The sequence below is a fragment of the Pistacia vera genome, unplaced genomic scaffold, assembly GCF_008641045.1.
Source record: "Pistacia vera cultivar Batoury unplaced genomic scaffold, PisVer_v2 Contig745, whole genome shotgun sequence".
Classification (NCBI taxonomy): domain Eukaryota; kingdom Viridiplantae; phylum Streptophyta; class Magnoliopsida; order Sapindales; family Anacardiaceae; genus Pistacia; species Pistacia vera.
The window spans coordinates 123293-148569 of record NW_022196607.1 but is presented as its reverse complement, the minus strand read 5'-3'; the positions used below and the strand labels follow the sequence as shown (position 1 = coordinate 148569).

At 34.7% G+C, this 25277-nt stretch overlaps 4 protein-coding genes across 4 annotated transcripts; 1 reads left to right on the top strand and 3 right to left on the bottom strand.

The window, feature by feature from the left end:
* Positions 1–310: 310 nt before the first annotated feature.
* On the top strand, positions 311–4482 carry LOC116115547 (actin-related protein 8). Its single transcript, XM_031401685.1, has 12 exons — positions 311–760; positions 1227–1312; positions 1416–1486; positions 1609–1676; positions 1935–1996; positions 2407–2504; positions 2707–2788; positions 2933–3075; positions 3171–3319; positions 3542–3675; positions 3872–3990; positions 4083–4482. Exons 1-12 carry the CDS (start codon positions 435–437, stop codon positions 4158–4160), a joined length of 1416 nt encoding a protein of 471 aa, XP_031257545.1. The 5' UTR covers positions 311–434; the 3' UTR covers positions 4161–4482.
* A 697-nt stretch (positions 4483–5179) lies between these two features.
* On the bottom strand, positions 5180–7582 carry LOC116115553 (GPI-anchored protein LLG1). The gene is made up of 3 exons (XM_031401690.1): positions 7309–7582; positions 7163–7219; positions 5180–5782 (listed from the first exon to the last, which is right to left on the bottom strand). Exons 1-3 carry the CDS (start codon positions 7394–7396, stop codon positions 5421–5423), a joined length of 507 nt encoding a protein of 168 aa, XP_031257550.1. The 5' UTR covers positions 7397–7582; the 3' UTR covers positions 5180–5420.
* Positions 7583–8902: 1320 nt separating this feature from the next.
* On the bottom strand, positions 8903–13888 carry LOC116115555 (phosphatidylinositol/phosphatidylcholine transfer protein SFH13-like). The gene is made up of 15 exons (XM_031401691.1): positions 13580–13888; positions 12591–12691; positions 12194–12500; positions 12006–12105; positions 11654–11920; positions 11363–11440; positions 11181–11285; positions 11050–11099; positions 10865–10964; positions 10660–10758; positions 10438–10551; positions 10153–10309; positions 9620–10002; positions 9455–9529; positions 8903–9249 (listed from the first exon to the last, which is right to left on the bottom strand). The coding sequence occupies exons 2-15, from the start codon at positions 12595–12597 to the stop codon at positions 9229–9231; spliced, it is 1863 nt and encodes a 620-aa protein (XP_031257551.1). The 5' UTR covers positions 12598–12691; positions 13580–13888; the 3' UTR covers positions 8903–9228.
* A 7315-nt stretch (positions 13889–21203) lies between these two features.
* Positions 21204–22853, bottom strand: LOC116115558 (ubiquitin-conjugating enzyme E2 28). Its single transcript, XM_031401696.1, is given in 9 exon segments — positions 21204–21322; positions 21325–21346; positions 21548–21579; positions 21582–21651; positions 22217–22274; positions 22276–22339; positions 22478–22499; positions 22703–22728; positions 22731–22853. Coding segments are annotated over 9 exon segments (456 nt in total). The 5' UTR covers positions 22774–22853.
* Between the last annotated feature and the right edge of the window lie 2424 nt (positions 22854–25277).

Here is a 25277-nt window from a genome sequence, read left to right as displayed (position 1 = left end):
GAGTCATCTGAACAGAAAAAGTAACAGAACTCTTCTGCTCATACACTGAACTCAATACTGTAAGTGACCTTTTCATCACACGTGTAAGTAACACGTGGGAAAATTAATGATAACAGTATCACTTTTCTTTTTAAGAAAATAATAACGTGATTAATTTTAATTTAATATTAATTAACGTCAAGATTTTGCCACCTACACTAAATTTTTTTCTCCCCCTTGATCTATGGTTTAAAAATCTTTCACCCTCCTAGTTTAAAAAATTAGCAACATTCCCCCTTCTTATGTTAATTTTAAGTCTAAAACATGCGTCTTCAACATCTGCCACGTATCACATTCCAAACGGCCGCGCTCCCTTCCCTCCATAGTCTTCTTCCCTTTATAGTCTCGCCTAACTCTGTAACCAAAACCAATCAGTTGAACTGAGCTCCGTTCTCATGGCGATGTTATTGAGGAAAGTTTGGGGATCAGTCTCCACTCGGCCATCTTACACCGAGTCGTCTTCGTCTCTGTCTCCGTTTTCTTCGTCGTCATCGGCTTCGTGTTCTTTAGGTGTGTTTGATCAGATACCGAATGATATACTGATGCAAATCGTGAAATTGATAGGTCCAAAAGAGGCGGCCAAGCTGAGCGTGGTTTGTAAGTCATGGAGATTGCTCGTGTCTGATAATCGTCTCTGGATTCACCATTTTCAGAATCTTCCAGAGCCTTGGGAATCCGTTTTCTTCGCTGAAACCGTCCTCAGATCGGGATATCCTATCCAGTGAGTTTAGTTTTAGCTTCTATTTGGTTGCTCAGAAAATTGGAATGAAAAAAAATGAAATTATAATTCATTTTATGAATTAATTTCAGGATGCAAGAAATTTTATGAATAAAAACTGTTTTGCGAATACAATCCTAAAAGCTATTGTAAAAATATTTAAAACGAAATTAAAAAAATAGTTACTTTACAATTTCGAGTTGAATTGATGAAGTTACTAAGCTTCTATTTTTCTAGTTGTACGTTGTTGTGTGGGTGGCTGTTTTTATGAATGTTGTGTCGATTGCTGAGAATATTGAAGTAAAACAAAGTAGTTGGTGTTAAAGTTGGAGTTGAATTGGTAAAGTTACTGGCTTTTAGTTCGTGGTTTCTTGCTGAAATTGAATGATTGATTGCACTTTGTTATGGTGAAACATTGTCGTATACGGTGGTGAATTGGGTGTTTCTATTTATTTTAATTTGAATGCAGGACATTTTCGAGTCCTACGATGGAGTTGTCTTTTATGAATATTTACGGTCAACGGGCTCAAGTGCCTGGTGCTGTTATTCTTGATGGTGAGTTTGGTGGTATCTCTTAGATATCACTATGTTTCATTCATTGTTTTAGACCAGTTCTTTGTACTTGAAATTGGTATTTACTTTTCCATTTAATGTTTAGGCGGTTCAGGTTATTGCAAGTTTGGTTGGAGCAAATATGCTAGTCCATCTGGGCGGTCAGCAACATTTATGGTGAGCTGAATTAGAAGTTTTTCGGAACAATTTTTAACTTTGAAATTTCGTTCAGTTTGTCTCTGCAGTTATGCTTTTGGATTTGGGACTCTTTTACTTATTATGAACCAATATATTTTCAGGAATTTGGTAACATTGAGTCTCCAATGTACTCCAGACTTCGACATTTTTTTTCAACTATGTATAGCAGGTTCGTTCTTTGTGACTTTCTCTCTGTCTCTTACATTCACATGAGTCAGTTAAGTGTATATTATTGACATTTGCAGTATTGAATATATTAGTGCAAACTAGCTGCACAATTTTTTTATGATGGATTTGTGGACATATGTTTGTGAAGCTTATGTTGAAATTAGTTATGTAACATGATGGTAAAAATCTTCAGTTTACTATTCCCTTTGGTTTTTAATGAACTTTTGACATTGAGAATGATAACCATATCTCTTTACAGGATGCAGGTAAAACCATCTTTACAACCAATTGTTGTGTCCATCCCAATCTGCCATTATGATGGTTAGCTACTAAGGAACTTGCCTCTAAGATCTTATATTGACTGCTTCCTGCAATGTCTGTTGAATTTTGAATTTTGAATTTTGGTACTGAAGTTGGGGTCTTCTGGAACTAGGCCATTGTTGTGGAGACCATGAGTCTAGTTTCCTTTTGATATCAAACTTAACTCTACCACTTTATATTTTATATGCATTCAGTTATATTCTTTGTGAAGATAAAGGGGTAATTGGTCATAGTTCTAAAATTTCAATTTCAGGTGTCTTTTTTCCTTTTATTTGAAAAAACTCAAATGCTATTTTGGTCAGATCCCTATAACATTCGAATTAGAAGTTTTTTTGGTTAACTGTTGGAGTTCAACACCTGTTGGTAAAATTATTATCCATATGAATTGTTTTCTTTTGCTGATATTGCAGATACTGAAAATGCTAAAGCATCAAGACGACAGCTCAAGGATTGCATCCACCAAGTTCTTTTTGATATGAATGTTCCCGCTGTTTGTGCAATCAACCAGGTAAATTTTACCCCATTAATCTAGTCTAGTGTCTGGTAATCTTGCTAAGGAGGGGAAAAAAAAAGATGAAGAACTTAAAATTCTGTGTCATGAGGCTCTTTATAATTATTATGGCCTAATTGGAATTCTTATTTAATTACAGATAAATTTTCTCCTTTTCTGATACATTACACTTACAGCTCTAATATATCTAAATATCTAGGCAACTCTAGCATTGTATGCAGCAAGAAGAACTTCAGGAATTGTTGTTAATATTGGTTTCCAAGTCACTTCTATTGTTCCAAGTAAGCTATTCTTCTTCTTTATTTACTTTTGTAGCATGCTCGGTTTTTTTATTTATTAAGTTTTTACTCTATCCTTAATAGCCCCCCTTATTATTGTCTTTGTTTGCCTAACGTTCTTACGTTTTCTGCTGCTTTATCTTGTAGTTTTAAATGGTAAAGTAATGCGTAAGGTGGGTGTGGAATTCATTGGACTGGGAGCATTAAAACTTACTGGATACCTTAGGTTGCTGTTGCAGCAGAACAATATAAATTTTGAATCACTATACACTGTTCGCACACTGAAAGAGGTATTGCTATATTCATGTGTCTTACATTATCACATTATGGAATAACTTCTTTTTTTCCAAGTATGCTCATGCTATTTGGCATAATGGAATCGTAGAAACTATGTTATGTGGCTTCTGATTATGAAGCTGAGCTATCAAAAAATACGCAAGCATCATCGAAAGTTCCAGGAGAAGGATTCTTCACCCTTTCAAAAGAACGCTTTCAAACAGGGGAGATCTTGTTCCAGCCATGTATGGCAGGGGTGTAAGTCCTAATCTTTGAAGAATCTGTTACTTAGTGAACTGTGCGGAAGCACTCTCATATGATTCCCTTGGATGAGTTTTAAGAAACATATAGTTGTTTTAACCATAAACCTAATTTTCCTTGCTTTGCCTTTCTGCGGATTCAAGTTTTAGAATACCTTACGCCATTAAAATTAGTTCCGTTTGATAGATTGAGTAACTATATTGTGTTTCTTTGTCTCAGGCGTACAATGGGCTTGGATCATGCAGTAGCACTTTGCATGGACCATTGCCATGCGGCAGAATTGGCGGGTGATGATGCTTGGTTCAAGACTGTAGTTTTGGCTGGAGGGACTGCATGTTTACCAGGACTTGCAGGTATCAGAGAACAACACATGTGAATAACCTTTTTTGTTTAAATCAAAATCCTGAGAATCATTTGAACCAAGTTGCAACAATGATCTTTTTCTTAACCTTTTACCTCTAACAATGAACTGGGATGAAATTAAATATATTAGAGAGAGATGCATCTGAGTATCCTGTTCACCATGTTTTATTTTCGAACTGTATACAGAAAGGCTTGAAAAACAACTTCATGAGCTTCTTCCGCCATCCATCTCCAATGGAATAAGAGTCATTCCTCCTCCTTTCGGTGCAGAAACTGCCTGGTACGGGGCAAAACTAATAAGCAACGTAAGCAACTCCACCAATCAATATAATATATTTTAGCTATTTTGCGACCCTAATTCATTAAAATAAGCTTGGAACTCTTTAACATTATGCAGTTAAGCACCTTCCCAGGCCCCTGGTGTGTGACGAAGAAGCAGTTCCGTCGTAAGACTAGATTCAACATCATGTGGTGAGTTTAGGTCTCTGTACAGTCGAAAACCCTTCCAGGGTTGTATATTATATTGAAGCAGCCAAATACAATTGAGTCATATCATCTTTGTGAAGAAGATACATGAACACATTTTTCTTCAGACAAACTATTGAGAAACGATGTATTGGGTTCGTATTGGGCAACATTGTTTTTCTTTGGGTATCTTGTAAGTTGATTTAAGTGTCAGCAGTCAGCACGATATAATAAGAATTGGATTACTGTAATACTATATAAATAATAAATGGGTAGATTTTTATAGTCAGAAGAATAATACAACCTTGCAAATAAATATAATTTTATTCGACTTGAATGTAAAATTTTTGTTCAGTGAAGTTTTATTGTTTATATTGTAAGATTTATAAAGAAATATCATACTCATTCGTGGATAGTCTAGATGATTAGAACGAATTGGGAATGGTGTAGATAGGTGTATGATCTTATGTTAGATTTTTCATTTGCGCATCCACAATTTACGTGAGTGGCCGTAATGATGGGTTGTTGCGTTAAACTTCTTTGAGGAGCCCAAAGATTTAGTCAGATAATCATATAACTTAACCTAATTGTTTATTTATGAAAAGTCAGAATGTGCTAAATTTGATTATCTAGCATTATTTAGTATACTTTAATCAGACTATTAAACCATAAATGTTAGACTATTGAATTTAAAATAGTCTAATATTATATATCATAATATATTATTCCTTATTTCATTAGGATATAATGGCTAATTCATTAGATTATACGATTAAATTTGTCCTTTATGAGTAATATGTATAATTGGGTGGAATTTGTCTGTTCCATTTTAAAACCTAGTCACAATCAGATTCAAGTTTGCTGAATTGTTTAACCCGTTATCAGGGCCTTGATTATCTGTCAATGCCATTATTTGAGTTGGAAAGATGAAGATGTTAGCCCACCAATTTACAACTCATCACGCGTCAACAGTTGGTACACCTTTACATACACCAAATCAGAACTCGTAATGCTTCTGGCAAGTCAATGTTTCAATGAATAAAATTGGAGGTGCCCTTTTATGTTTCAATTAAAAATACATATGGGTTTACAACTGAAAAAACCAACACTCAATTCAACACCATTACATAAATTATATTTTCTGTATGCCTAACTCAAATGGTTTGTTTAACTTTGATCACCATTCCAAAGATAGAACGAAAAATATGGCCGAGAAGTTGTAGTACGTATGAACAATCAGCAATCACAAGAACTGACACTTAATGTGACTTTATAGTAACTGGAATATCAGCACTAGGAAGCTAATTGTCAACATTAGCAGTGTGGATGGATTACCTATGATGGCACCCGTGTTTGCGCTGTCTGACATCGATGGTGGAAGTGCCGGGCATGCGAGTCCTTCTTTACCTTCGCGACACTCGGCAGCAAAAAGGCCAGGAGGGTATTTTCCATACAGATTAATGTAGCTGAACATGGTTGAGGCGCAATCTGTTGTTAGGTCGTTAATTTCATCGGTGTAAGGGCAAGCAAATTCCTTAAATGCGTTACAACAGCTATTGGCTGCGAACTGTGGTCCTTTGCATTGGCTTGTGATGATGGTGTAATTCAGGAACTCAAAGTTCACAGGGCAAGCTGCAGATTGTGCAAGATAATATATCACTATAAGAAGTTTTAATTAAACTCGGCTGGCGACTGGACTGTACAATACCAACATTTCTCAAATGTTCTTTCATAATATAACACCACAAACAGCCTCAAGTAAACATACACTCTTTGCATCTAAAAATGAACCAAGCAATAGGAAATTTATAATATGCTGTACGCAAACACACAGTCGAACCATACTTTCCTCTAACAGTTCATTTGACTAAGATAAACCCTCGGTCTAAAGGAATCAAAAAGCAGGAAACAATCAAGACATGCAAGAGACGAGTAAACCCAGCACATTGCATTAATGGCTTAAATTTGGACTGATCTTATGCATACCTTTCACTGATTCTGTTTGAAAATTGATACACTCATATGGTGTTATTCTCACTCTCTTCATTCTTACTCCCTACATTCTTTGTAATAGTGTAAATGTCTAGTGTGTATATGAAGCAGCAGGACTGACCAACAACAAAATCAACATGGATAAATTTTGAAAATTCAGGTCCCCTGGTTTTTCTGAAAAATAGTTCTGCTATTAAAAGCAGAATTACAGCAGCATCTAGCGGGTCTCTTAAACTCACACTATTATCTATTGATTCATCCAATTATTTACCCTTTCTACAAGGATGTTCCGTAATCAGCAATCCCACAAGGATATACCACATGCTGCCAAAGATTTTATGTACTCAAATATACACAAAGGAATTCAATATATCCCACAAACAGCAACGTTCATCTCTAGATCGAATAGTCAACCTTGCAGTTCTGACAAATCTAACAAGAAGATTTAGTCTCTATGAGCTGCAGCCTAAGCTCATTTAGGACTCCACCAATTCAGGAAACAGCTATGCATACATTTGCAATATCCTCTACTTACCTAAAGTAGCGTCATTCACATTTGAGACACAGACATAATGCAATTATATTTATCAGTTTGTATGCAACACAAAAACAGAAACACCACTGAATGCCTAACACATCTTGACGGAACACAAGCAAGCCCCCAGAACATGGTATCAAACTAATAAAAGCAAAACTACAAACTAAGATGGCAAAGAATCCCCATATTGATGAATGATTTTTGGTTTTGTAGAAGTCAAATTAGTATCTCATTGCAGCTTTCATAGTAATTTTAACTGAAAATAGATTTAACCAACTAAAGCAACTTGATGTAAGAAATTAACCGAACAAGCTGCGCAAACTAGAGCTCATTTCTTTTTCTAACAAAATTTATCAGAAAAAACACCAAAAATAAAAATTAATTCACATGGGTATATCATAAAAATAGAAAATTTGAGATCTTAGATCCCATACCAATAAATCTGAGATAAACTCAAACTACTAAAGATGCAAAAATCAAACCTTTCTTAGCTTGAAGAAGGTTTCTGCCAGTAGCAGCATGAGATCCAAAGACATCATCTGTATAATTATCAAGAACATCAACAAATTCAATCACTACCACAAACCAAAAAGAAAAATGTAAACACAAAATGATAAACCTTTATTACCTGAAATGAAAGCTGAAGAAGACAAACCCACAAATAGAAACACTAAGAGAATTGAAGAGAAACTTCTACTCAACCCCAACTCCATCATTTCTCTCACCCAAGGAAAAGATCCACTCTTTCTTCAATGTTCTACCTGCTCTCTTCTAAAGAGTAAAGCTTTAACGCGGTTTCGCAGCACAAAAATAAAACTGACTCGGCCAAAGGGAGCCGTTCTGAGTTAATTATAATTTATTTATTGAAGACTCGTAAGTTTTAACATAACATAGCATATGTTTTGTAATAAAAACACAAGGGACCAATAAGTAAGAAACTGATATTGGAGGACAACCCATCAAACGCGAAAACTGGTATTTTCTTTGATTAAAAAAGTTAATGTCTTTATCACAGAAACTGTAGTTTGATGATGTTTGAGACGTTTTGACTGTTGTACTTACATTTGTCCACTAACAGTAACTCTACAAGTTATGTTACTACAAATGAGAAATATGACAGTTTACCGTTAAATGCCTTAGCCGCTGGTATTTTCATCTGATCATACTGGGGTTAGGGGTAACGTTGCCCCTAATAGATAACGTTACTTCGAGTAGCTAATACAGCACTTTAGTGTACTCAACTTAAAGGTTCTTAGTTAATAGTTACCGAAGGGTAAAAAGTTTACAGGAAAACTTAATAATTTTTGCTGGTATTAATGGTGGCCAGATGCCATGTAAAAGGCTGCTGGTTTTTTCCTTTAATGGGCTTGGCTTGTGCATGAGATTCTTTCTAAATATTGGCTGGTTGTTGGTTTTCCAGCTAGGACCTGCCTGTCAAGATTTTAAAGACGGGAACCATTGTTAGATTCATTTAAATGTCAATTATGTTTCAAATTTAGCTTAACAATAAATACATCATTCAAACAACTTTAGTTCGATATCCATCTAATCACCTACCAGGCACTGGCCGCGCTTGTGTTGGTAGTGACTGAGTTAAACTACCTGTATATTATCTTCATATTATATATCAAATGCGCTAATGTCAAACGCTTTATTGTTTATTGGTTTGGTGATCATGGAGACCGAGTCCTTTGGTTAAGCCAAGACTTGCAGGTCACGTTCTAGTGTTCTATATCAACTGTTTCTCATTATATCCACCCTTATCCTCCCAAGAAAGAACTAGCTGATTTGAATGTTCCATTACTAGTATCACTCTTCTCTGATTTGCAAGTTCAATCACCAATATCGCTCTTCTTTCCGCAAAATTTTGCAGGTATTTTGGTTGCTCCTCTTGTGCTAGAAAGAAAAGGATCAATCAAACTGCCCGCAAAATCTTGCAGAAAAGGAACAATCAAACTGCCTGCAAAATTTTGCTTACACTGAACGTATTCCCTCAACTTCATAGTCAATTTCATGAAGATAATCTTGGTAGTTCAAGCAACTGTTGTTTTAGGGGGTCAGCTAGTCAAATATTATAGACAGGATATAGCATTCGCTTTTACTCAGTCTGCAAGGTATGGCTGGTGGGTGTGCTTCATGGGAGGTGGAAGCATATATTTTCAGTTAAAAGAGATCTAGAGATTTCATTTACAATACACAAATCTCCAGTCTAGTAAAGTGGGTATATGCATTTGTATAGAAAAGTAATTTGATGTGCTCACTGTAAAACATTGCATTGATATTTTTTTATTTTCTTTTTTCTTCTTTTTTCTCTCTACACCGTTTTAAAGCTGAATATGGCATATAACCCATTTACAGCTTACTGTAACTTTTGTTAACTACTATCCATTAAGGAAAATAAAGGGATTGAAGGTCAATGGGGTTCAAAAAAGTGTTCGCCTGGCCTCTTCCAAATATGTGCTGCTGAGGCTGTTCCTTCTCTGCATCAACCTCCTGTATAAGTCCAATCTGCAGGTGCACCTTTGTTCCAAAGTCAACTCTCAAATATTCAACAGAATAGTCTTCTTTGCTGCAAGAAAGATACTCAATGGTGTCAAGCTTCACTCAAACAAACTATAATAAGTAAAATCATTCAGTTTTTATGAGATTTTTTTAAATAGGCTACCAAACACAGGGACACTCAAAGAAATTCCAAGTTTTGAATCCAATGAAAAAAAATTATTTAGAGGGAAATTCTCCGCCAAATATACAAGGGTTATATGAAAGCGACATACCCTAAATTTAGATTCCCGTAAATTGTCCAGAAATTCAGCAATCTCATGTTGTTTCACCACAGTAGCATGTAGTACCTGCCACAATAACATGATTGTTATTAGGATAACCACTATGAATCAGAATTTCGGTTTCCAGGCACCAAAATCAAGAAGACTCTGGCATACCCTTTTTGTTTTCTCAAGGTCAGATTCAACAGATTTGATCCTTTGCAGAGACTCCATAAGCATTTGCTCCTTCTCCAAAGGGATTGCAGGAGGCTTGTTGCTAAGTTCCTCAAAAACCTTCTCCAGTTTCTGAAGACGCTCTATACATGGAAGGACAGAGTCTTCTTCACTCACAGCTTCAACAGCTGGTGGATGGCTATCTGTGTTGTTTTCCACCATATTAGATGGATGGACGTTGTTCTGCCTTTTCCACAATAACTGCAGACTATGACAAAAAGCAACTAGTTTGACCATAAAGGATAGTAACATTTTTGTGACACACTGGATATTCCTTCTCTGAACTTTTTCCTTCACATTGTTGAATAAACGCATTATTGGAGTACCTGAATTTGTCATGAAATGAGATATAAGTTTCAATCATAGGGATAATATCGGCAGGATACGTAGAAACCATATAAGTAGAACATATATAAGCAAAACCAGAATCTCCTGAAGCAGAAATGATTTCAAAGGTAGAAAAGATCAATAAATACCTTCTGAATTTGATATTGTCTCGCAACAAATTTCACCCGCATCATTGTATTTAATCAATTGATCCTGAGAATGCCCCACTCGTCTGTCAGTTCTCACAGCTTTCTCAGCAGGAGTGGAATTATCATCACAACTGTAGTATGCATTAGGATCTTTCACCTGAATAAATCAGAGACTTTTATATCGGTCACATGTGCGCACAAAAGCCAACTCACCATACATGAAGATTTACATAAGCCTACAAATAAGAGTTACAATATGTATGAATCATAGGTTCTATTACTCACTTCTTCATGAACAGGAGCCAAACGAGAAATTGTAGAACTCCTTTGCCCACTTGCAGAACAAGCATCATCAATATCTGACCCTGATTCTGCCGTTGATGTGTCACTAGTTCTTCCCTGATTTTAAAAAAAAAAAAAAAAAAAAACAGAGTATATCAAAACCTAGTAACAAGATATATACTAATGTAACATCAACATATCAGTAATCATAAGACAAAGACGTACCTTCAGCGAGTGTGAACGCGTATAGGAATTAAATTTCTGTTGGTTACTAGAAACTCGGGTGATCTGCCTCACAAATCCCGGTCCAGCATTATGTACAATCTACAAATAGAGAGACCTAGGTTAATCTCTACTAACCAGTTCCATTTCCAAATTAAAGCTTAATAGAGAAAACATAAATAACAACTCTAATAAGAAGGATGCCTACTTTCATTATGTCAGGCTCATTCCAAGGACCCTTATTAGATCTAAGACACCCTCCTTCTGCAGAACAAGTGCATGAACCACCCAAGAAGTCTGGTAGTTGACTGAAAAAGACAAAAATCAATAATCGATAATCAATAATTGACTTCATTAGTTGTAAATTGAAAAGACAATTGACAGTATACAAACCTTGAGTCAATGACCTCAAGTAGTTTTCCCAGAGATTTGGGCTCCAGAACCTGAATATTAGAAATCAGAGGCAAAGTGAATTATGGCTGCAGGAAAAGTATAGATGCTAAATGATGAGTAATATGCTTCACCTGTATCTTAGCAAGAGTCTTTGCATCAAGAAATTTTTGCGCGGCAGGCCAAAGCATCTTTTTGAAGCCAGAACCAGCGTTGACAATGTACATGCGATGTAATGTCTGTAAATTCATGTGGTTAATAACTTGAAGCAAATGAAAGAGTAACAAGGAAAATATCAATAGGAAGATTTGAATACCTCGGGGTAGTAATTGTTGTCTATTTTTGTCATGGCAGACAAGAGATTTGCTGCAGTCCGAGTAAAATTCTTAATTCCCTGTATTGAATATAATTCTGATCACTGATAAATTCTATAAACCTGAAGTTGGAGCAAAAACAACCCTAACTGAACTTGACACCAATATACTAAAACAGATCAGATATTTATAATCACAACAACACTTTCCTGAGTCCCACAAGAGACACCATATTAATGGTAACTGATCAAAATCAATTTATTCCATAATGAGCTGGAAATGAGTCAACTTACCAAGCCTTGTACATCCAATATTGTAGTTGTTGTACAGATCCTTCTCTTTGCTGCAACTGAACAAGCAGGGAATTTTTCCAGTAAAGCTTTCTCAAATTCTTGGACATGGTACTTCAAATACCGATCAATGGTGGTGATACGCATAAGCCTACTTGGATGAGCTTTTCCAAGCAACTCAATGTAAACCGGCCGTCCTTCTCTATCAACTCCATGGTATCCTTGAGGGTAATATTGCAAGACTTCATCCAGCTCTTCAAACTCAAAATCCTACATATTGATTCGTTTACTGAGCATTAAACTTAGATGCAGGAAAGATATGACAATTAAGAGGCAAACATATATATTCCCTTACCTTCAATATGGTGTCTGTTCCATATTCTTTCCTCCACATAAGCATTTCTTCCCACATGAGGATTGTTTTTTCAATGTTAAAGTCCCTAGCTTTCAGAAATCTACAAGTTAAGAATAATACAGTCAATTAGTTTATAGTGAAAAACAGCCAACCTTCATCCGTGTCTTTCGAAAAGGGCTACAACTAACCTCAACAAAGTATGGTAGTCATCATGCCGAGGGGGCAAAAGATCCCTTTCAATGAGTTTTTGACGCAATTCAATGACAGTACTCTCCTCTCTTGCATCCCGTACATCCTCTATGGAAACAGAAGGAACCCTGTAATCGATTTTCCTTTTCCCCCTTTTCTTCAGAGAATGAGTGAACTTGTTTGAAGCATTTATCGCCTTCTTCTTGAGATTGCCAATTTTCGATCGTCGTCTCTCATCTTCTGAATTCTCAAAATCCGATCTTCTCTCTCTAATTTCATCATTGGTCCCAAGAACTTCTAGCCCTTCTATATTAAAGTTTTTCAATGAATCCAGCCATTAGACACACTAAGTTCATAAGCATATAACATTTGCAACATATAAACCACTAAACATACCTGACATTTCAGTTTAATGCAAGAGGGAGAGCGTTGGCTCTAATCTTCAGTTGCTGAAAACGAATCCACAGCTAACTCGCAGAGACGCATGCCAGGGCACACTGTCAAAAGAGAAGCAGCACTAAGCATCCAACGCAAGAACACGAATGCATCACAGCCATTTAATACCAAATACCAATCACCATAATCATATCTCTACACAACCAAAATCAAAAGGAACAATCCAGCACCTAATGTAATCACAAAACTATATATACTAAGCTCTTTTGGCTGCATCTGATAATAGCGCAAGGCAATAAAAGAAGTAAGCAACTTTCTTGTGATGCATCATGCATCACTCCCTCTGTGCTTTAAATACGTCAAAATTGCACTTTCCCGTGAAAGTCGAAGAAAATTTTCACTTCTCCAGACAACTCTCTAATCCACGGAGCAAATCTCTTTAAAGTAAAGTGAATATAAATCACAAATCTCTGTCAAAAAATCTAATTTAACCAGACCCCATTAAAAATAAATTAAACAACCAAAAATATGTTCTTTTTTTTTTCTTCTACTATATCAACTATGATTCATTCAATTCACCTTTTTCATGTGCACTTCATTGTTCCAAAAAAAAAAAAAAAAAAAAGGAAAAGATCACACCGATATTAAAACAGAATCTCCATCACGGCACCAAAATCAAAACCCTATAATTTAAAAAAAAAAAAAAAATAGAAATTTAAGAAAACACATGCAACAACTGAAGCTGAATAAATGCAATAACCATTAAATGCCTCAAAAAAATAGTTTAAAAAGCATTACAAACCCAAAGGCAGCTCTCTCATGTCACACTACAGTTACTCATTCAACCCTAAACCCACATTAAAAATCCACAATGCCGACTATTAACCGACGGATCCACATTCAATTCACACACAACACAACACAACAAAAAAAGGCGCAAACTTTATTACTATTAACCACAAAAACAGACCCAAAAAGACAAAACTCACCGTTTTAACCCAAACCCAGATTCCCAAAACTGGATCCCAATCTCAGAAGCTAATGAACGGTCTCTAAAGACAATAATAATCAAATTTTCTGGAGAAAACGACGAAAGTTTTAAGCTTTACAAGGTTTTTCTCTCTGTTTTTGCCGAGGTGAAACCTAATTTCAGCAAAAACATATATATATATATATATATATGGGTGTGTAAAAGAAAGGAAAATTAAGATCTGGGTTTTGTTAAGCTGCCTTTAAAATTTGTTTTTGCTTTGGTTGCTGTTTCTGCTGCTTTTCCCTTTCTCTCTCTGAAGGTTCCAGCGAGAGAGGCTCTCCCTTGGTCTGCTGCTTCGCTTTTCGTTGTCAAATTTTGCTTACGTGTCCTTCAATTTCTTTAATTTTTAATAAATAAATTAGTTAATATACAGTGTCCGTTACTGTAAAAGGATGTTACTGAGGTGACTTTTTAGGTGTTTAGTTTTAACCTTTCTAAGCTGTTTCAGAGAATCTCTGCCCTCCATTTATTATAGTTTCAGTACGAAATTCCCATTATTTATTGTGCTCATTAATTGCATTTTTAATTTTTTTAATTATTTATATTACCCTAAGACCCGTTTCACAGAAGCTAATCATGAGCTCAACATGATGATCAAGTTTTAATCTTTTACTCAACATGAACCGTCTAGAATGGTATAATTCCTTCTCATATACCTTTCCTTTGTTTTAATCCTTATAGTATTAATCACCATCATCATCATCATTATTGTTATTGTTATTGTCCATACAAGTTTTAGAAACCTCTATATATATATTACAAGTTAATTAATTAATCAAGAAATCCTTTTTTTATTTGATAAATTTAAAAATGAAAAGGATTTCGGAGATAAACAAACAAAAAATTTGAAATATATCGTTAAAAGTTGTATTTATCTTGTATTTGTTTCACATTACTAATTTAGTGGATTTGAGTATTGAGTTTTACCTAAATCTATTTAACATAGTATCAGTCCTTCTTATTTAGGACTATGACAGATGATATGATAAATTTAATTCTAACTAATTTAATAAATTATTATGATATATATACGTGATTAAATATTCTCCTCGTTTAAACTAGCTTCCTCGAGGAGCTAATACAAAGAGAACTTTGGCGTTGAAACTACAAAATTAAAGAGAATATTTGCTGTGAGGAAGGATGAATCTCAATTTATGAACAATCTTGATGAATAGACAACTCATAACCCTCCAAAATGATAGGACCTACCCAGAAGGACACGTGTCCACAAATTCCATGGCTGAGTACATTTCGAAATTAAGACCCTAATTAATGTTTGGGGTCTTATTTAATAATTAATAATCCTAGGACCAGCTCCTCCTCCATCTCAATGTAATAACATTCTTCTACTGTCCACACTCCACATTGTTAATAATCCTCTTCCTCTCTTTTCACCATCATCATCTTCTGCAAAACATTTACTCAACTCACCTCCTTACTTTACTTTCTGAATTCAATCCCCCATTCATTTAAGCTCTCTCATTAATGTCCATGGACCACTACTTCTAATTCATACTTACCTATTGTCTTTGTAATTGACTGGATATATATATCTGTATCCCAGCTCCCAGGGAAGACAAGGTAATCTTTAGCCTTCACTTCAAGGTCAATCAAGACATAGTAATGTTATCTCTACACTGTAATATACGTAGAACATATCTTCTAATGAGTTGTAGTTGGACTTAGGCATAATGGCTTGTTCTATATCTCCTTCATGATGTATTAGAATTATAACCTTGATTAGTAGGTAATTAGTGTTTACTTGATAAAGGTTTGACTTGGGGAAAGGATCGAAACAAAGATGTAGGTTCTGAAGAATCTGGAGGATGATGATGTTATTATGATAATCTTAAAATGTTTTCTAGAAAACCAAGTCACATCATGAAATTAAATCAAATTCAATACACATTACAGCATATATTCCAAACTTTTTTAGATTTAATTTCCGCCGTTCTTTTGCATTGGTGGGTATAATTGATTTACCAACACCCAATTGGTTCATTGAATTTTAATTAAGAATCACTAATATTTTCAAATGCTGATCAACATCCAGCCACCTGCCAAGCTTAGTTAATCAATCAAGACAACTTTGCTTAATTATCTTTTAGGGTTTAACGCAACCGTGTGTTAATGTCAATGTATTAGCGTAGCTTCAAGGTTAATTAGTTGACGAATATTGATATTGGAAAAAAGAAAGAAATAATGTGAAGAGCATGCAACTTTCGTCTTTCGGTAAGCTTGATTTTGATATTAATTTAATTTATTTAAGTGGGTCTAAAACTGCGCATGTCAGGATCTCTTTAAACATAAAAAACAGCGATAATGGTGTAAGCTCTAGCAGCTTTCCAACAAGAACAATTAAGAAACCTAATTTTAATTTGCTCTTTACTTTTCGATGGCATGCGCTCCATTATTGACGACTTTCTGGATGATGACTTTGCTGGTGGGTTTACTGTAGATTTATACATATGTTCAATCCAAAATCTTAGCTGCATAATTCTATTTCATTCATCTGCACGCATGGAATAGGATATCGAATATGTATGTATTGATTAATTATACGAATTCGTCTTATGTGGTACCCTAATGGTACCAAGACTCTCTTCACTTTGTCAAGGATTGATAAAACTTATATAATAATATATAGGGAATATGATTCCAATTCATTTGGGTAGAGAATATATAGCTGTGAAAACCATCACTGGGTGGTCAAATGATTGGACATGAACTTTTTAATATATTACTCAAGAAGTTATGAGTTCGAATCTCCTAAATTGCTAATAGGGTTGGTTATTGTAGGATATACCTGGTTGTTAACTTCAGGACCTTAGAAGGATTAGTTGAGGGGTCACTATAAGGTATATCATACTATTAATTTTAGGATCCTGAAAGATTAGTCGAGGGCTCAGAATGTGATATATATCTTGATGGTATAGAGGAGTCACATTCGTATCTAGGATAGATCTTGCTCATCCTCTATGAAAATATATTAAAATTCAACTGAAATATCTACACATGATACAACATAACATTTGATCCAATTCATAGCTAGATTTCTCAATTCGTTATGTAGTCAATTTCGAAAGGAAAAAGTGATCCCATGACCAAACCTTTTGGCTAGGTTAAGGATTAAAGACAGAAAGCAACCATTGAAATGATCGATCGATGTATTTTATGTCAAAAAAATTGAGATGGGAAGCTTCAAATTTCAACTCTCGAGGCACATTTTAGATGGCAGAGAGTGAAAGGATTAGTCGTTTAGAGATAAGTCACTCTCAACACCCACCAAACCCTAACCCTAACCCCACTACCCCTACCATTATATTACATACAATACAAGTCAAAGAACTATTTGCAGTTACTTGTCTCTTTCACTCCACCCACAAATCTGTCTCTCCCTTTTAACCCATCCATCGAATGTTATTACTTTTTTTTCCTTCTCAAAATCTTCTCTGTTTTATATAAATATATCTCTGCATGCATGCAGAAATGTAGCAGAGAGAGAGAGAGAGAGAGAGAGAGAGAGAAAGAGAGAGGCCAATAGAAGAAGATGTAGATTTGTCTTGAGGAGCGTCGAAGCTTGGCGGGGACAATATTCCAAGAAAGTGACAATTGCATGCATTCCTTTGTCACTCTTAAGATCTCATTTCAGATCATGATCTTTTGTTGAGTTACAGTTTTTCTCTTTCTGTAAATTATAAAATAATAATTCAGTTGGGTTGGGATTATTCATTGATTCAAATTATATGAGATTAAGCTCGTGACTCACTTGCCTTCTGACATTACGTTTTGGGTTTAACGCGAAAGATAAAGAGAGAAAAGAGCATTCAAGGACAGTAGCTCTAGCATGCATTTTTATATTATATCATATAATCTAATAATTAAATATAATTTATTTTGATTTGTTTTGATTTCTCTGGCTGTGTTTGGAGGGTCTTGGGGGTTCAATTAACAAGGATTTTTGTTCTCCCCAATGTTGCTTTTGCTTATTCTTCTTCTCTAGTGTACTATATAGTCAACGTTTGTTTGATTGTTTCTGTATATTCTTTCATTTTTATTTATTATTTTTTAATACTTTATTATGGAATATTTTGTAGGGTATTGCAATTTTAATTGTAATAACCCACTTGTAAGTTTTATTGAATTTTTGTACAAGGCATATATTATTATTATTATTATTTTTGGTAACTGGATATTCAGATTAGTTTACGCGTACTTCAACTAATCCTCAAGACCTTAAAGCTAACGATCGGATAAAGCTCTAGTGGTTACCTCTATTAACAATTAAGATGAATCGAATTCAAAACATTTTAGATAATATATCCCAAAATTTCCTATTCAACCACTTGGCTACCCAAGGGTGGTTAATATATTATACATATACTTTTAAATAATATATTGTCACTTAATTTCTCTTCTTTTAATATATGGGACATTTTATAATAAATACAAAGCCTTAAACTTATACTTTATCCAAAGAATATGATAAATTGTCATCACATTGAGACCAGAGAAAGATATATAATTTCTTGATATAGTTAGTAATAGTTGTTTGCTATTCAATAATTCTTGTCTAAGCGGTCATACTTTTCATATATAGTTTTTAGTTTTTTTAATCTAAGATTTCAATTCTTCTATGTTTCAGCAGTAGCATATTATTCCATGGAACTAAGGTCCAAAATTTCGGAAGAAACAAGTGTTTGCACGACTCTACCACCTAGTCAATTATGTTCCATCTAATCCCAATTTCATGACCACACCCACACACACACACACACTTTGCACTAAATTTTTACACCGAACGACGTGTCAACTGAATCAGACGAGCCACATATCATGTTAATAAATATTTCGCGAATAAATGACCGTATATCAAATATGGACGACGGTCCATTTTTTTTTTTTAAACAATGGATCGGCGTCCATTCTAGGTGAACGCCCGTCTATAGTAAATGGACTCTTGTCCATATTATATGAACGGAAGTTCATTATTATTTTCTCATAGACAAGCGTTCATTATAGGTGAATGGTTGTCTAATAATCATGGACGCCCATCCAATAATCACGAACCCCCATTATTTTGTTTTTAAAATTTTTTGGACAGTCATCCATCTTATATGAATGCTCGTCCATATAATATGAACCGGAGTCCATTAAATATAGGCAGACGTCCATAAATATTGGACGACCGTTCATTCACAAAAGACTCTAACGTGGTCGCGTCTGACTAGTTTCCATGTCTTTCAGTACAAAAATTCGATGTAAAATTTTGGTGTCCCTAGCATTACTCATATGTGTATACATTATTTGACCTTTTGAATAACAGTCAAGAAGACCTTATGAAAATGAAATATTTTTGCACAGAAGATGTGAAACAGTATTAGACATTCTAGAAAAGAAATAAAAAAAAGCATTTCACAATTGATTCACTGTATATAAGTGACATAAATTCCTTGAAAAAGAAATAAGAAATAAAATATCAAAGATATGCTCCTTTTCCTTTCAATAATGTCCCTTTCTCTTTTTCTCTCAACATTAAATAAATGTTTAATGTAGAAGAAGAGCAAGTCTTACATCTACCGACACTACATATTCAGCCGACAACCTTTTTTCTTTTTTTATTTTAGTTTTTGATTTGTTCTTATTGACAAGATGGCTAAATTAGGGTTAATGCATCTACTTTTTCATCACTTGAAGGAAAAGGTTTCATTTTTATTCCAACCCACTCAACTATTTAATTCACCACATGCATATATGCATGAAGCATGATCCTCTCTTTTCTCTGGTTTTGGTAACAAATTCTTATTTCTTCTTTAATTACTTATTTCTAAAGTTTCGATCACCCAAGAAATCAGTAAACCAACTTAGCAAGACACCCATGTCATAAACTCCTCTAAACTACATCTTTTACTTAAATATTTGTAATAAGTTATATCAGTTTTGTACATGTAACACTATTTTTAGGCTAAAGTTTATTTAAACCAAAACGTCGGATCGAATAACATAAATGCATATAATTAACAAACAACTTAGAAAACATAAGCAACAAGAATATATAAATTGAGATTAATAAAGATAGTGAAAGATGAGTGTGAGCAAACAATCAAGCAGCCAAGCACAAAAGGTTCACTCAAAATTGGATGCATTCAAGAATTACAAAGGGAGTTAATAGGGACATGTCCTATAAGTTCATTCTGTTTCTCACTATTCTCCCTCATTGGTTTGGTCTTATCTTCCTACACACCAAGGCATATGTGTTATAATGGATGAACAAATGAAGTGTATTCTGAATCAATGGAGCCCCCAATTCAAAACAGTTTTGGTAAATGTTGGAGAGTGATAACACTCAACAGTGAAAAGGATTTATTATTGGGAAACATGATAACATGCAACTGGTGGCCATCGCATCACATTGTCGCTAACTGATGGGTCCTTACCCCATTTTGTTAACCAAAATCTTTTGTTTTCACATGCTCTCTCTCTCTCTCTCCCCCCCTCTGTGAATCAATTAACCACTCTACTATTTGACTCTTCTGTTGTCCCTTTCTGCTTCATTTAATTTCATCTGTCAGCATATGGTTAACTGTCTTGACAAAATCCACCGGTTCTACTTTCCATGTGATTTTTTTTTCTTTTTACAGTTTGGGTTGTTGGAGATGAAATTCTTTGGTTCCTCACTTGTTTAAAATATAATGGTGAGAATGATGAAGACAGCAAGAAACAATGTGAATTACTGGACTTCAGGCTGAGGCCCCCACATCCACAGCCATTGCTAAGAGATACCATTTTAGATTTTTTGGCAAGTGACCTAATTGCTAGCTTTAGGGGACCTATACCAGCAATTTCTAGGCTATAGCTATACAAAGAGGGAGGAGATGGTGAGAAGTGAGAATGATATGCATGTGAAGGGAAAAGGCCTCAATGGCCTCACTGTTGAGACTCTTTGTCCAAGATCCAAACAAGGTCATATTCTTATCTACAGGTAAGGCTGCCACAAAAATTCCCTTCTGGTTAGCTCTGAAAAGTCCTAGTACTTATGAAAGTAAAGATTATGAGACTGTTTGGCTGTCAATAGTAAAAATGCAAAACTCTTTCCAGAAACAGGCTAGGTTGGTTCATAGTTCAATTTCAAATCAACTAACAATAATCTAGCAGATAAAGCCTTGATCAACCCAAGAGAGGCACAAGAATTACAGGTCTAACTCCTCTTTATACATTGTCCATTCAACTAGACCATCTGACTGCCATGAATTGGATTCTCTGTTTCCTGGTTAGCAATCTGAATCATATATATATTAGCCCTAAAATCACTTGACCATAACGTGTATTTAATTTGAAATTCTGATACTTCATGCAAACGATTTCACGCACCTCAAACGAGAAAACAGATGGTTTTTAAGCAAATTTTAATGCAAGTTTTAAAGGACCTGTCTAAAGTTTGAAAGTAACCCACATAAAACCTTCCATAACAAAGTATATGGCAAAAGCAAACAAGTTTATCTCTGGACAGACTTATTTTTCTATTATTTACTAATAGGACCGCACGACTATGACCTTCCTTGTCATTAAGGAATTCTCTTCTAACCCATCGCATATTTCTGAGTCCAGGATCGAGCAGTATCCTCATATTTGGCTCTGTCAGTCTTGTACATATGGGCAATCTCAGGCACAAGAGGATCATCTGGGTTTGGATCAGTAGCAGTGAGCAAATTGAAAGAAGAACCTGCAAAAAGAACAATCATAACATGTCAAAAAAGCAAAGCCAAACCAAGAATGGCTAAGCAAAAAGTTTGATGAAAAATTATATCCTGTCTTCTTCTATAATTCGACATATCTACGAAAGAAAGTTATAGTAGCGATGCATCCCTTTAATCAGTCTTGACTAAAAGATATAAGAAAGCATACAGTAAGAAAAGTACATTACCTTGGATATTGTCAAGGCTGGGCTCCACTGCCTTTGAGAATGTCAAGACAGATGCTACCATTGCTGTTGATGTTAGGGTGGAAAACCTTGGTACGGAAGGCAACCTGTAAAAATAATCGAAATTATCCACTTTAATATAGACAGGAACATTCCCACATTGCTTAACCACTTTGAAAGATAATTCAAAGAATAAAACAACTAAGTCGACCATATGTCACTGTCTCCTTCAGTTGGCCACATAACTTGCCAAGATTAGTCACATAATGAGTATAAGCCAATTCCTACATGAATAGGATATAGTGAAACAGAAGAACAGTATTTCTTAGATACCATGAGCAAACCATGATAACGATTCAAGTCAACAATGGGGACTAACAAAGAGTTTATTATGCAGAGTATAAGACAGATACAGTTCCCACTCACTCAACAAATAGCAAACAATTTGTTAATACTGCACTTGACTCAACCAAACAGATACAAAACCAGTAGAAACTACTACCAAGCTCACAATGAAAACAACTCCCAAATACACTGGAGAAGAACAGAAATACAGAGCCTCAATATTCTAAAATAATAAGAAGAAACATTTCAAATATGAAGTCATTAAAGCAAAGAGGAATGTGTTGAGGAATAAAATATATTTTGCAAAGGAAAAGAAAAATATATTACTTTGGGTGGCTTGAATGGATAATCTGGTGGGAAGTGAATGGATACAAGAAAGACACCCCTGAAAATGGCTATCTGATGGACCCGATTGTTCTTGCCAGTGGAACATGTCATCAGCCACTGGGCCTGTAAACATGCAGCATTTCCAAATTATATACCATAACCAAATATAATATATTTATGTCCAAAGATAAATGCTCACTGCATGCATTGTCGCATTAATGTTGCAAATGTTTTGATCAGCAAATAAATTGATTGAAGAGCAGCCAAAACAAAATCCAATAATCTAACTAAGGTTCCATTTACTAAGTTTCTATCTTTTGATTTCCTCCTGGAATTAAGGGAAGGAGGGGTGATGAAGGATTAGAAAACTCAAGTTGAGATGTGCACAATGATTAATGAATATAATTCTCCATTTAAATCTTCATAGTAAAAGAAAGTTCGATACAACTAAAAGCAATATATAAATACATTGATAGAAGAAAACACACCAGCGCTGCACGAGGCAGGAGGTCCTTCTGCAGGTCCTTCAACTCCTTGTTGATCCTTTTTGAAGCCATGAAACTTTCTCAAGGCACACACTGCAAAAGCATAAATATTTAAGAATGAAAATTTTCCAAAACAAAGGAATTTCCAATCCTTGAACCTATCTCTAAAATAATAATACCTATCCACACAAAGTTCGTATTACCCAATCAAACAACAAAGTTCTATTAACCCAATCGAACAACAAAGTTCATATTACATCGACAAAAGTTCATATTACCCAATCAACAACAAAGATCATAATATTTATGAATGAAAATATCCAAAACAAAGGAATTTCCAATCCTTGAGCCTAACTCTAAAATCAAATAATACCCATCAACAACAAAGGTCATATTAACCCACCAAACAACAAGTTCATAATATTTACAAATGAAAATTTTCCCAAACAAGGAATTTCCAATCCTTGAACCTAACTCTAAAATCAAATAATACCCATCTAACAAGTCATATTAACCCAATCAACAACAACACATGAATTCCACAGAATCAGAGACCAGATATATTAAATTTTCTTGTAATATTGTTCGTCTCATAGCAATTATTTCTTCTATTACTAGCCAAACAGTCACAAACATTCTAATTCAAGTCTGACACACGGTGAACCCACAAATAATCAATTGATTTATCAAATATCATAAATAAATAAACAAATACAAACACTAAATAATACAACTTGCAGAAATAACAAATCAAAAATACAGAAACCCTGTCGTGCTTAGGGTTCAACATCAAAAAACGATCAGAAACCCTAACCCTAACCCATAAAAACAATTTTATTGTACGGAAAAATTGACCCCACAACTAATTTAATAGTCTAGAAATCAAAATCCCAGAAGACAATAAAGCAGTATTAAATTAAAATCTTAACTTGAAACCCATACCTTACTTAGGGTCAAAGGATCGAATCGAAGAATCCAAATCGAAAGAAATGTATGAATTTATGGTAAGTGGAAACTGAGAAATGTCGAAGAAATAGGGTAAATATATTGAGTAGCTGTGGCTGGCACCCACGCCACTGACTTGCCAAATTCCAATTCGTCTTCTAGTTACTTCATACTTAGTAGATGGGATTCCATGGGCCCAGATTTAGGCCCAAATCATTATTGGGTTGGGTTATGTTCTGTCTAGCCCGGCCCTACAACCCTCAAATATTTTATTATTTTTTCTTTTGTTCTACTCGCTTGAAATTGTTGTGTGAAGTTATTATATTCGACCATAAATATAAAGTGATTAGTTGGATGGTTGTATATTGACAAATCATAACTTATTAGTGGATATGAATATTGCAAGTATGATCAAGTGGAGGTCTTTTTCTTTAGACAAAACAAGCCCACCACTAGAGGATAGATGAATGGGATAGATTTGTCATTTAGGTCATGACTATCAATTGTCAATTTCACAAAAAAAACAATACAATCGAGCATTTGAGCCTAGACCAAACCCTTTTTTTGTTTTTTTGTAACCAAGATTTTCGGGTTAACTCTTGTGCACTTTGACTGTTTTTGAAGTTAGCGCAACATCTCGTTATAACATTCACTTGAATCACCCTGCTACCCCTCTATTTAATTCGATACTCACAGGAAATCAAATTTGAAACTGTATGTCTATCTATACTATCCCCAATTTGTACTAACTATCTAGACTATCCACGAATAGATGCGTAAACCAAACCGTTAATGCCAAAATATCAAATACCCCATCAATTACTAGCTTGAATTTATCAAATAAAAACATATTACTTTAAAATAAGTTGAAGAATCCACATCTACTACAATTTTCTTAGATAACCCCTGTTCTCTCATATATCAATACAAGATTAAAAAACTCTTAAAATATCTTAGATAATCCTTTACTACTTATTCTGGACAGATGTTTATTATCTGAATCATTTGCCTGGAATCTGGTGGAAGAGTTTTAGTATTGTGGTAGTAAGGTCTAATGCAAACCATTTAAAATATAGTTTCGAGTAGTATTATCATATGATTAGTGATGATTGTTGTATTATATTTAAAAATTCGGTAAATTCGTTGATATTTTGGGAAAATATGAAAGTCAGCGGAATGGATGGTTAGTGGACAACCATAAGCGCGGATCGGTGGGACTTGACAATACGTGGTGGGTTCACCACAAAACTTGGTTTCAGAACTCAAACTCAGCAACAACGAAACCATTTTATCTAACTTTAGCATTCACCTCTTCCCTTCTCTCTCTCTCTCTCTCTCTCTCTCTCTCTCTCTCTTGTTTGTTTTGTCTCCTTGACAAGTAACTATTCACCTCTTCATTATTCTCTTTCTGGGTTTTTCCATTTCCTTTTTGGTGGGGTGCTTTTTTTTTGTGTTCTTAATAATTTTTGCTGGTTCTTGATGATTTTGTTGAGTTTCAGGAGCAGCGGAACCTGGAAAGTTTTGTTGTTGGTGAGAGTTGCATTTTCAATTTCTTTTTAATTGTTCTTGGGTTAATTTTTGTATGGTTTTGTGTTGATATGGAACAAGATTTGTCTGCACAGTTTATTTCT

Bases quoted from the DNA above. Each gene is read 5' to 3' on its own strand.
- LOC116115547 (XM_031401685.1), top strand. From the start codon at position 435: ATGGCGATGTTATTGAGGAAAGTTTGGGGATCAGTCTCCACTCGGCCA. The intron at 1,997-2,406 runs GTTAGCTACTAA...CTGATATTGCAG, and splicing joins CCCAATCTGCCATTATGATG to ATACTGAAAATGCTAAAGCA. The intron at 2,789-2,932 runs GTAAGCTATTCT...TTTATCTTGTAG, and splicing joins AGTCACTTCTATTGTTCCAA to TTTTAAATGGTAAAGTAATG.
- LOC116115553 (XM_031401690.1), bottom strand. From the start codon at position 7,396: ATGATGGAGTTGGGGTTGAGTAGAAGTTTCTCTTCAATTCTCTTAGTG. The intron at 7,220-7,308 runs GTAATAAAGGTT...ATAATTATACAG, and splicing joins TTCTTCAGCTTTCATTTCAG to ATGATGTCTTTGGATCTCAT. The intron at 5,783-7,162 runs GTTTGATTTTTG...CACAATCTGCAG, and splicing joins CCTTCTTCAAGCTAAGAAAG to CTTGCCCTGTGAACTTTGAG.
- LOC116115555 (XM_031401691.1), bottom strand. The intron at 9,530-9,619 runs GTATGCCAGAGT...TTATTGTGGCAG, and splicing joins ACCTTGAGAAAACAAAAAGG to GTACTACATGCTACTGTGGT. The intron at 9,250-9,454 runs GTATGTCGCTTT...TCTTTCTTGCAG, and splicing joins TACGGGAATCTAAATTTAGG to CAAAGAAGACTATTCTGTTG.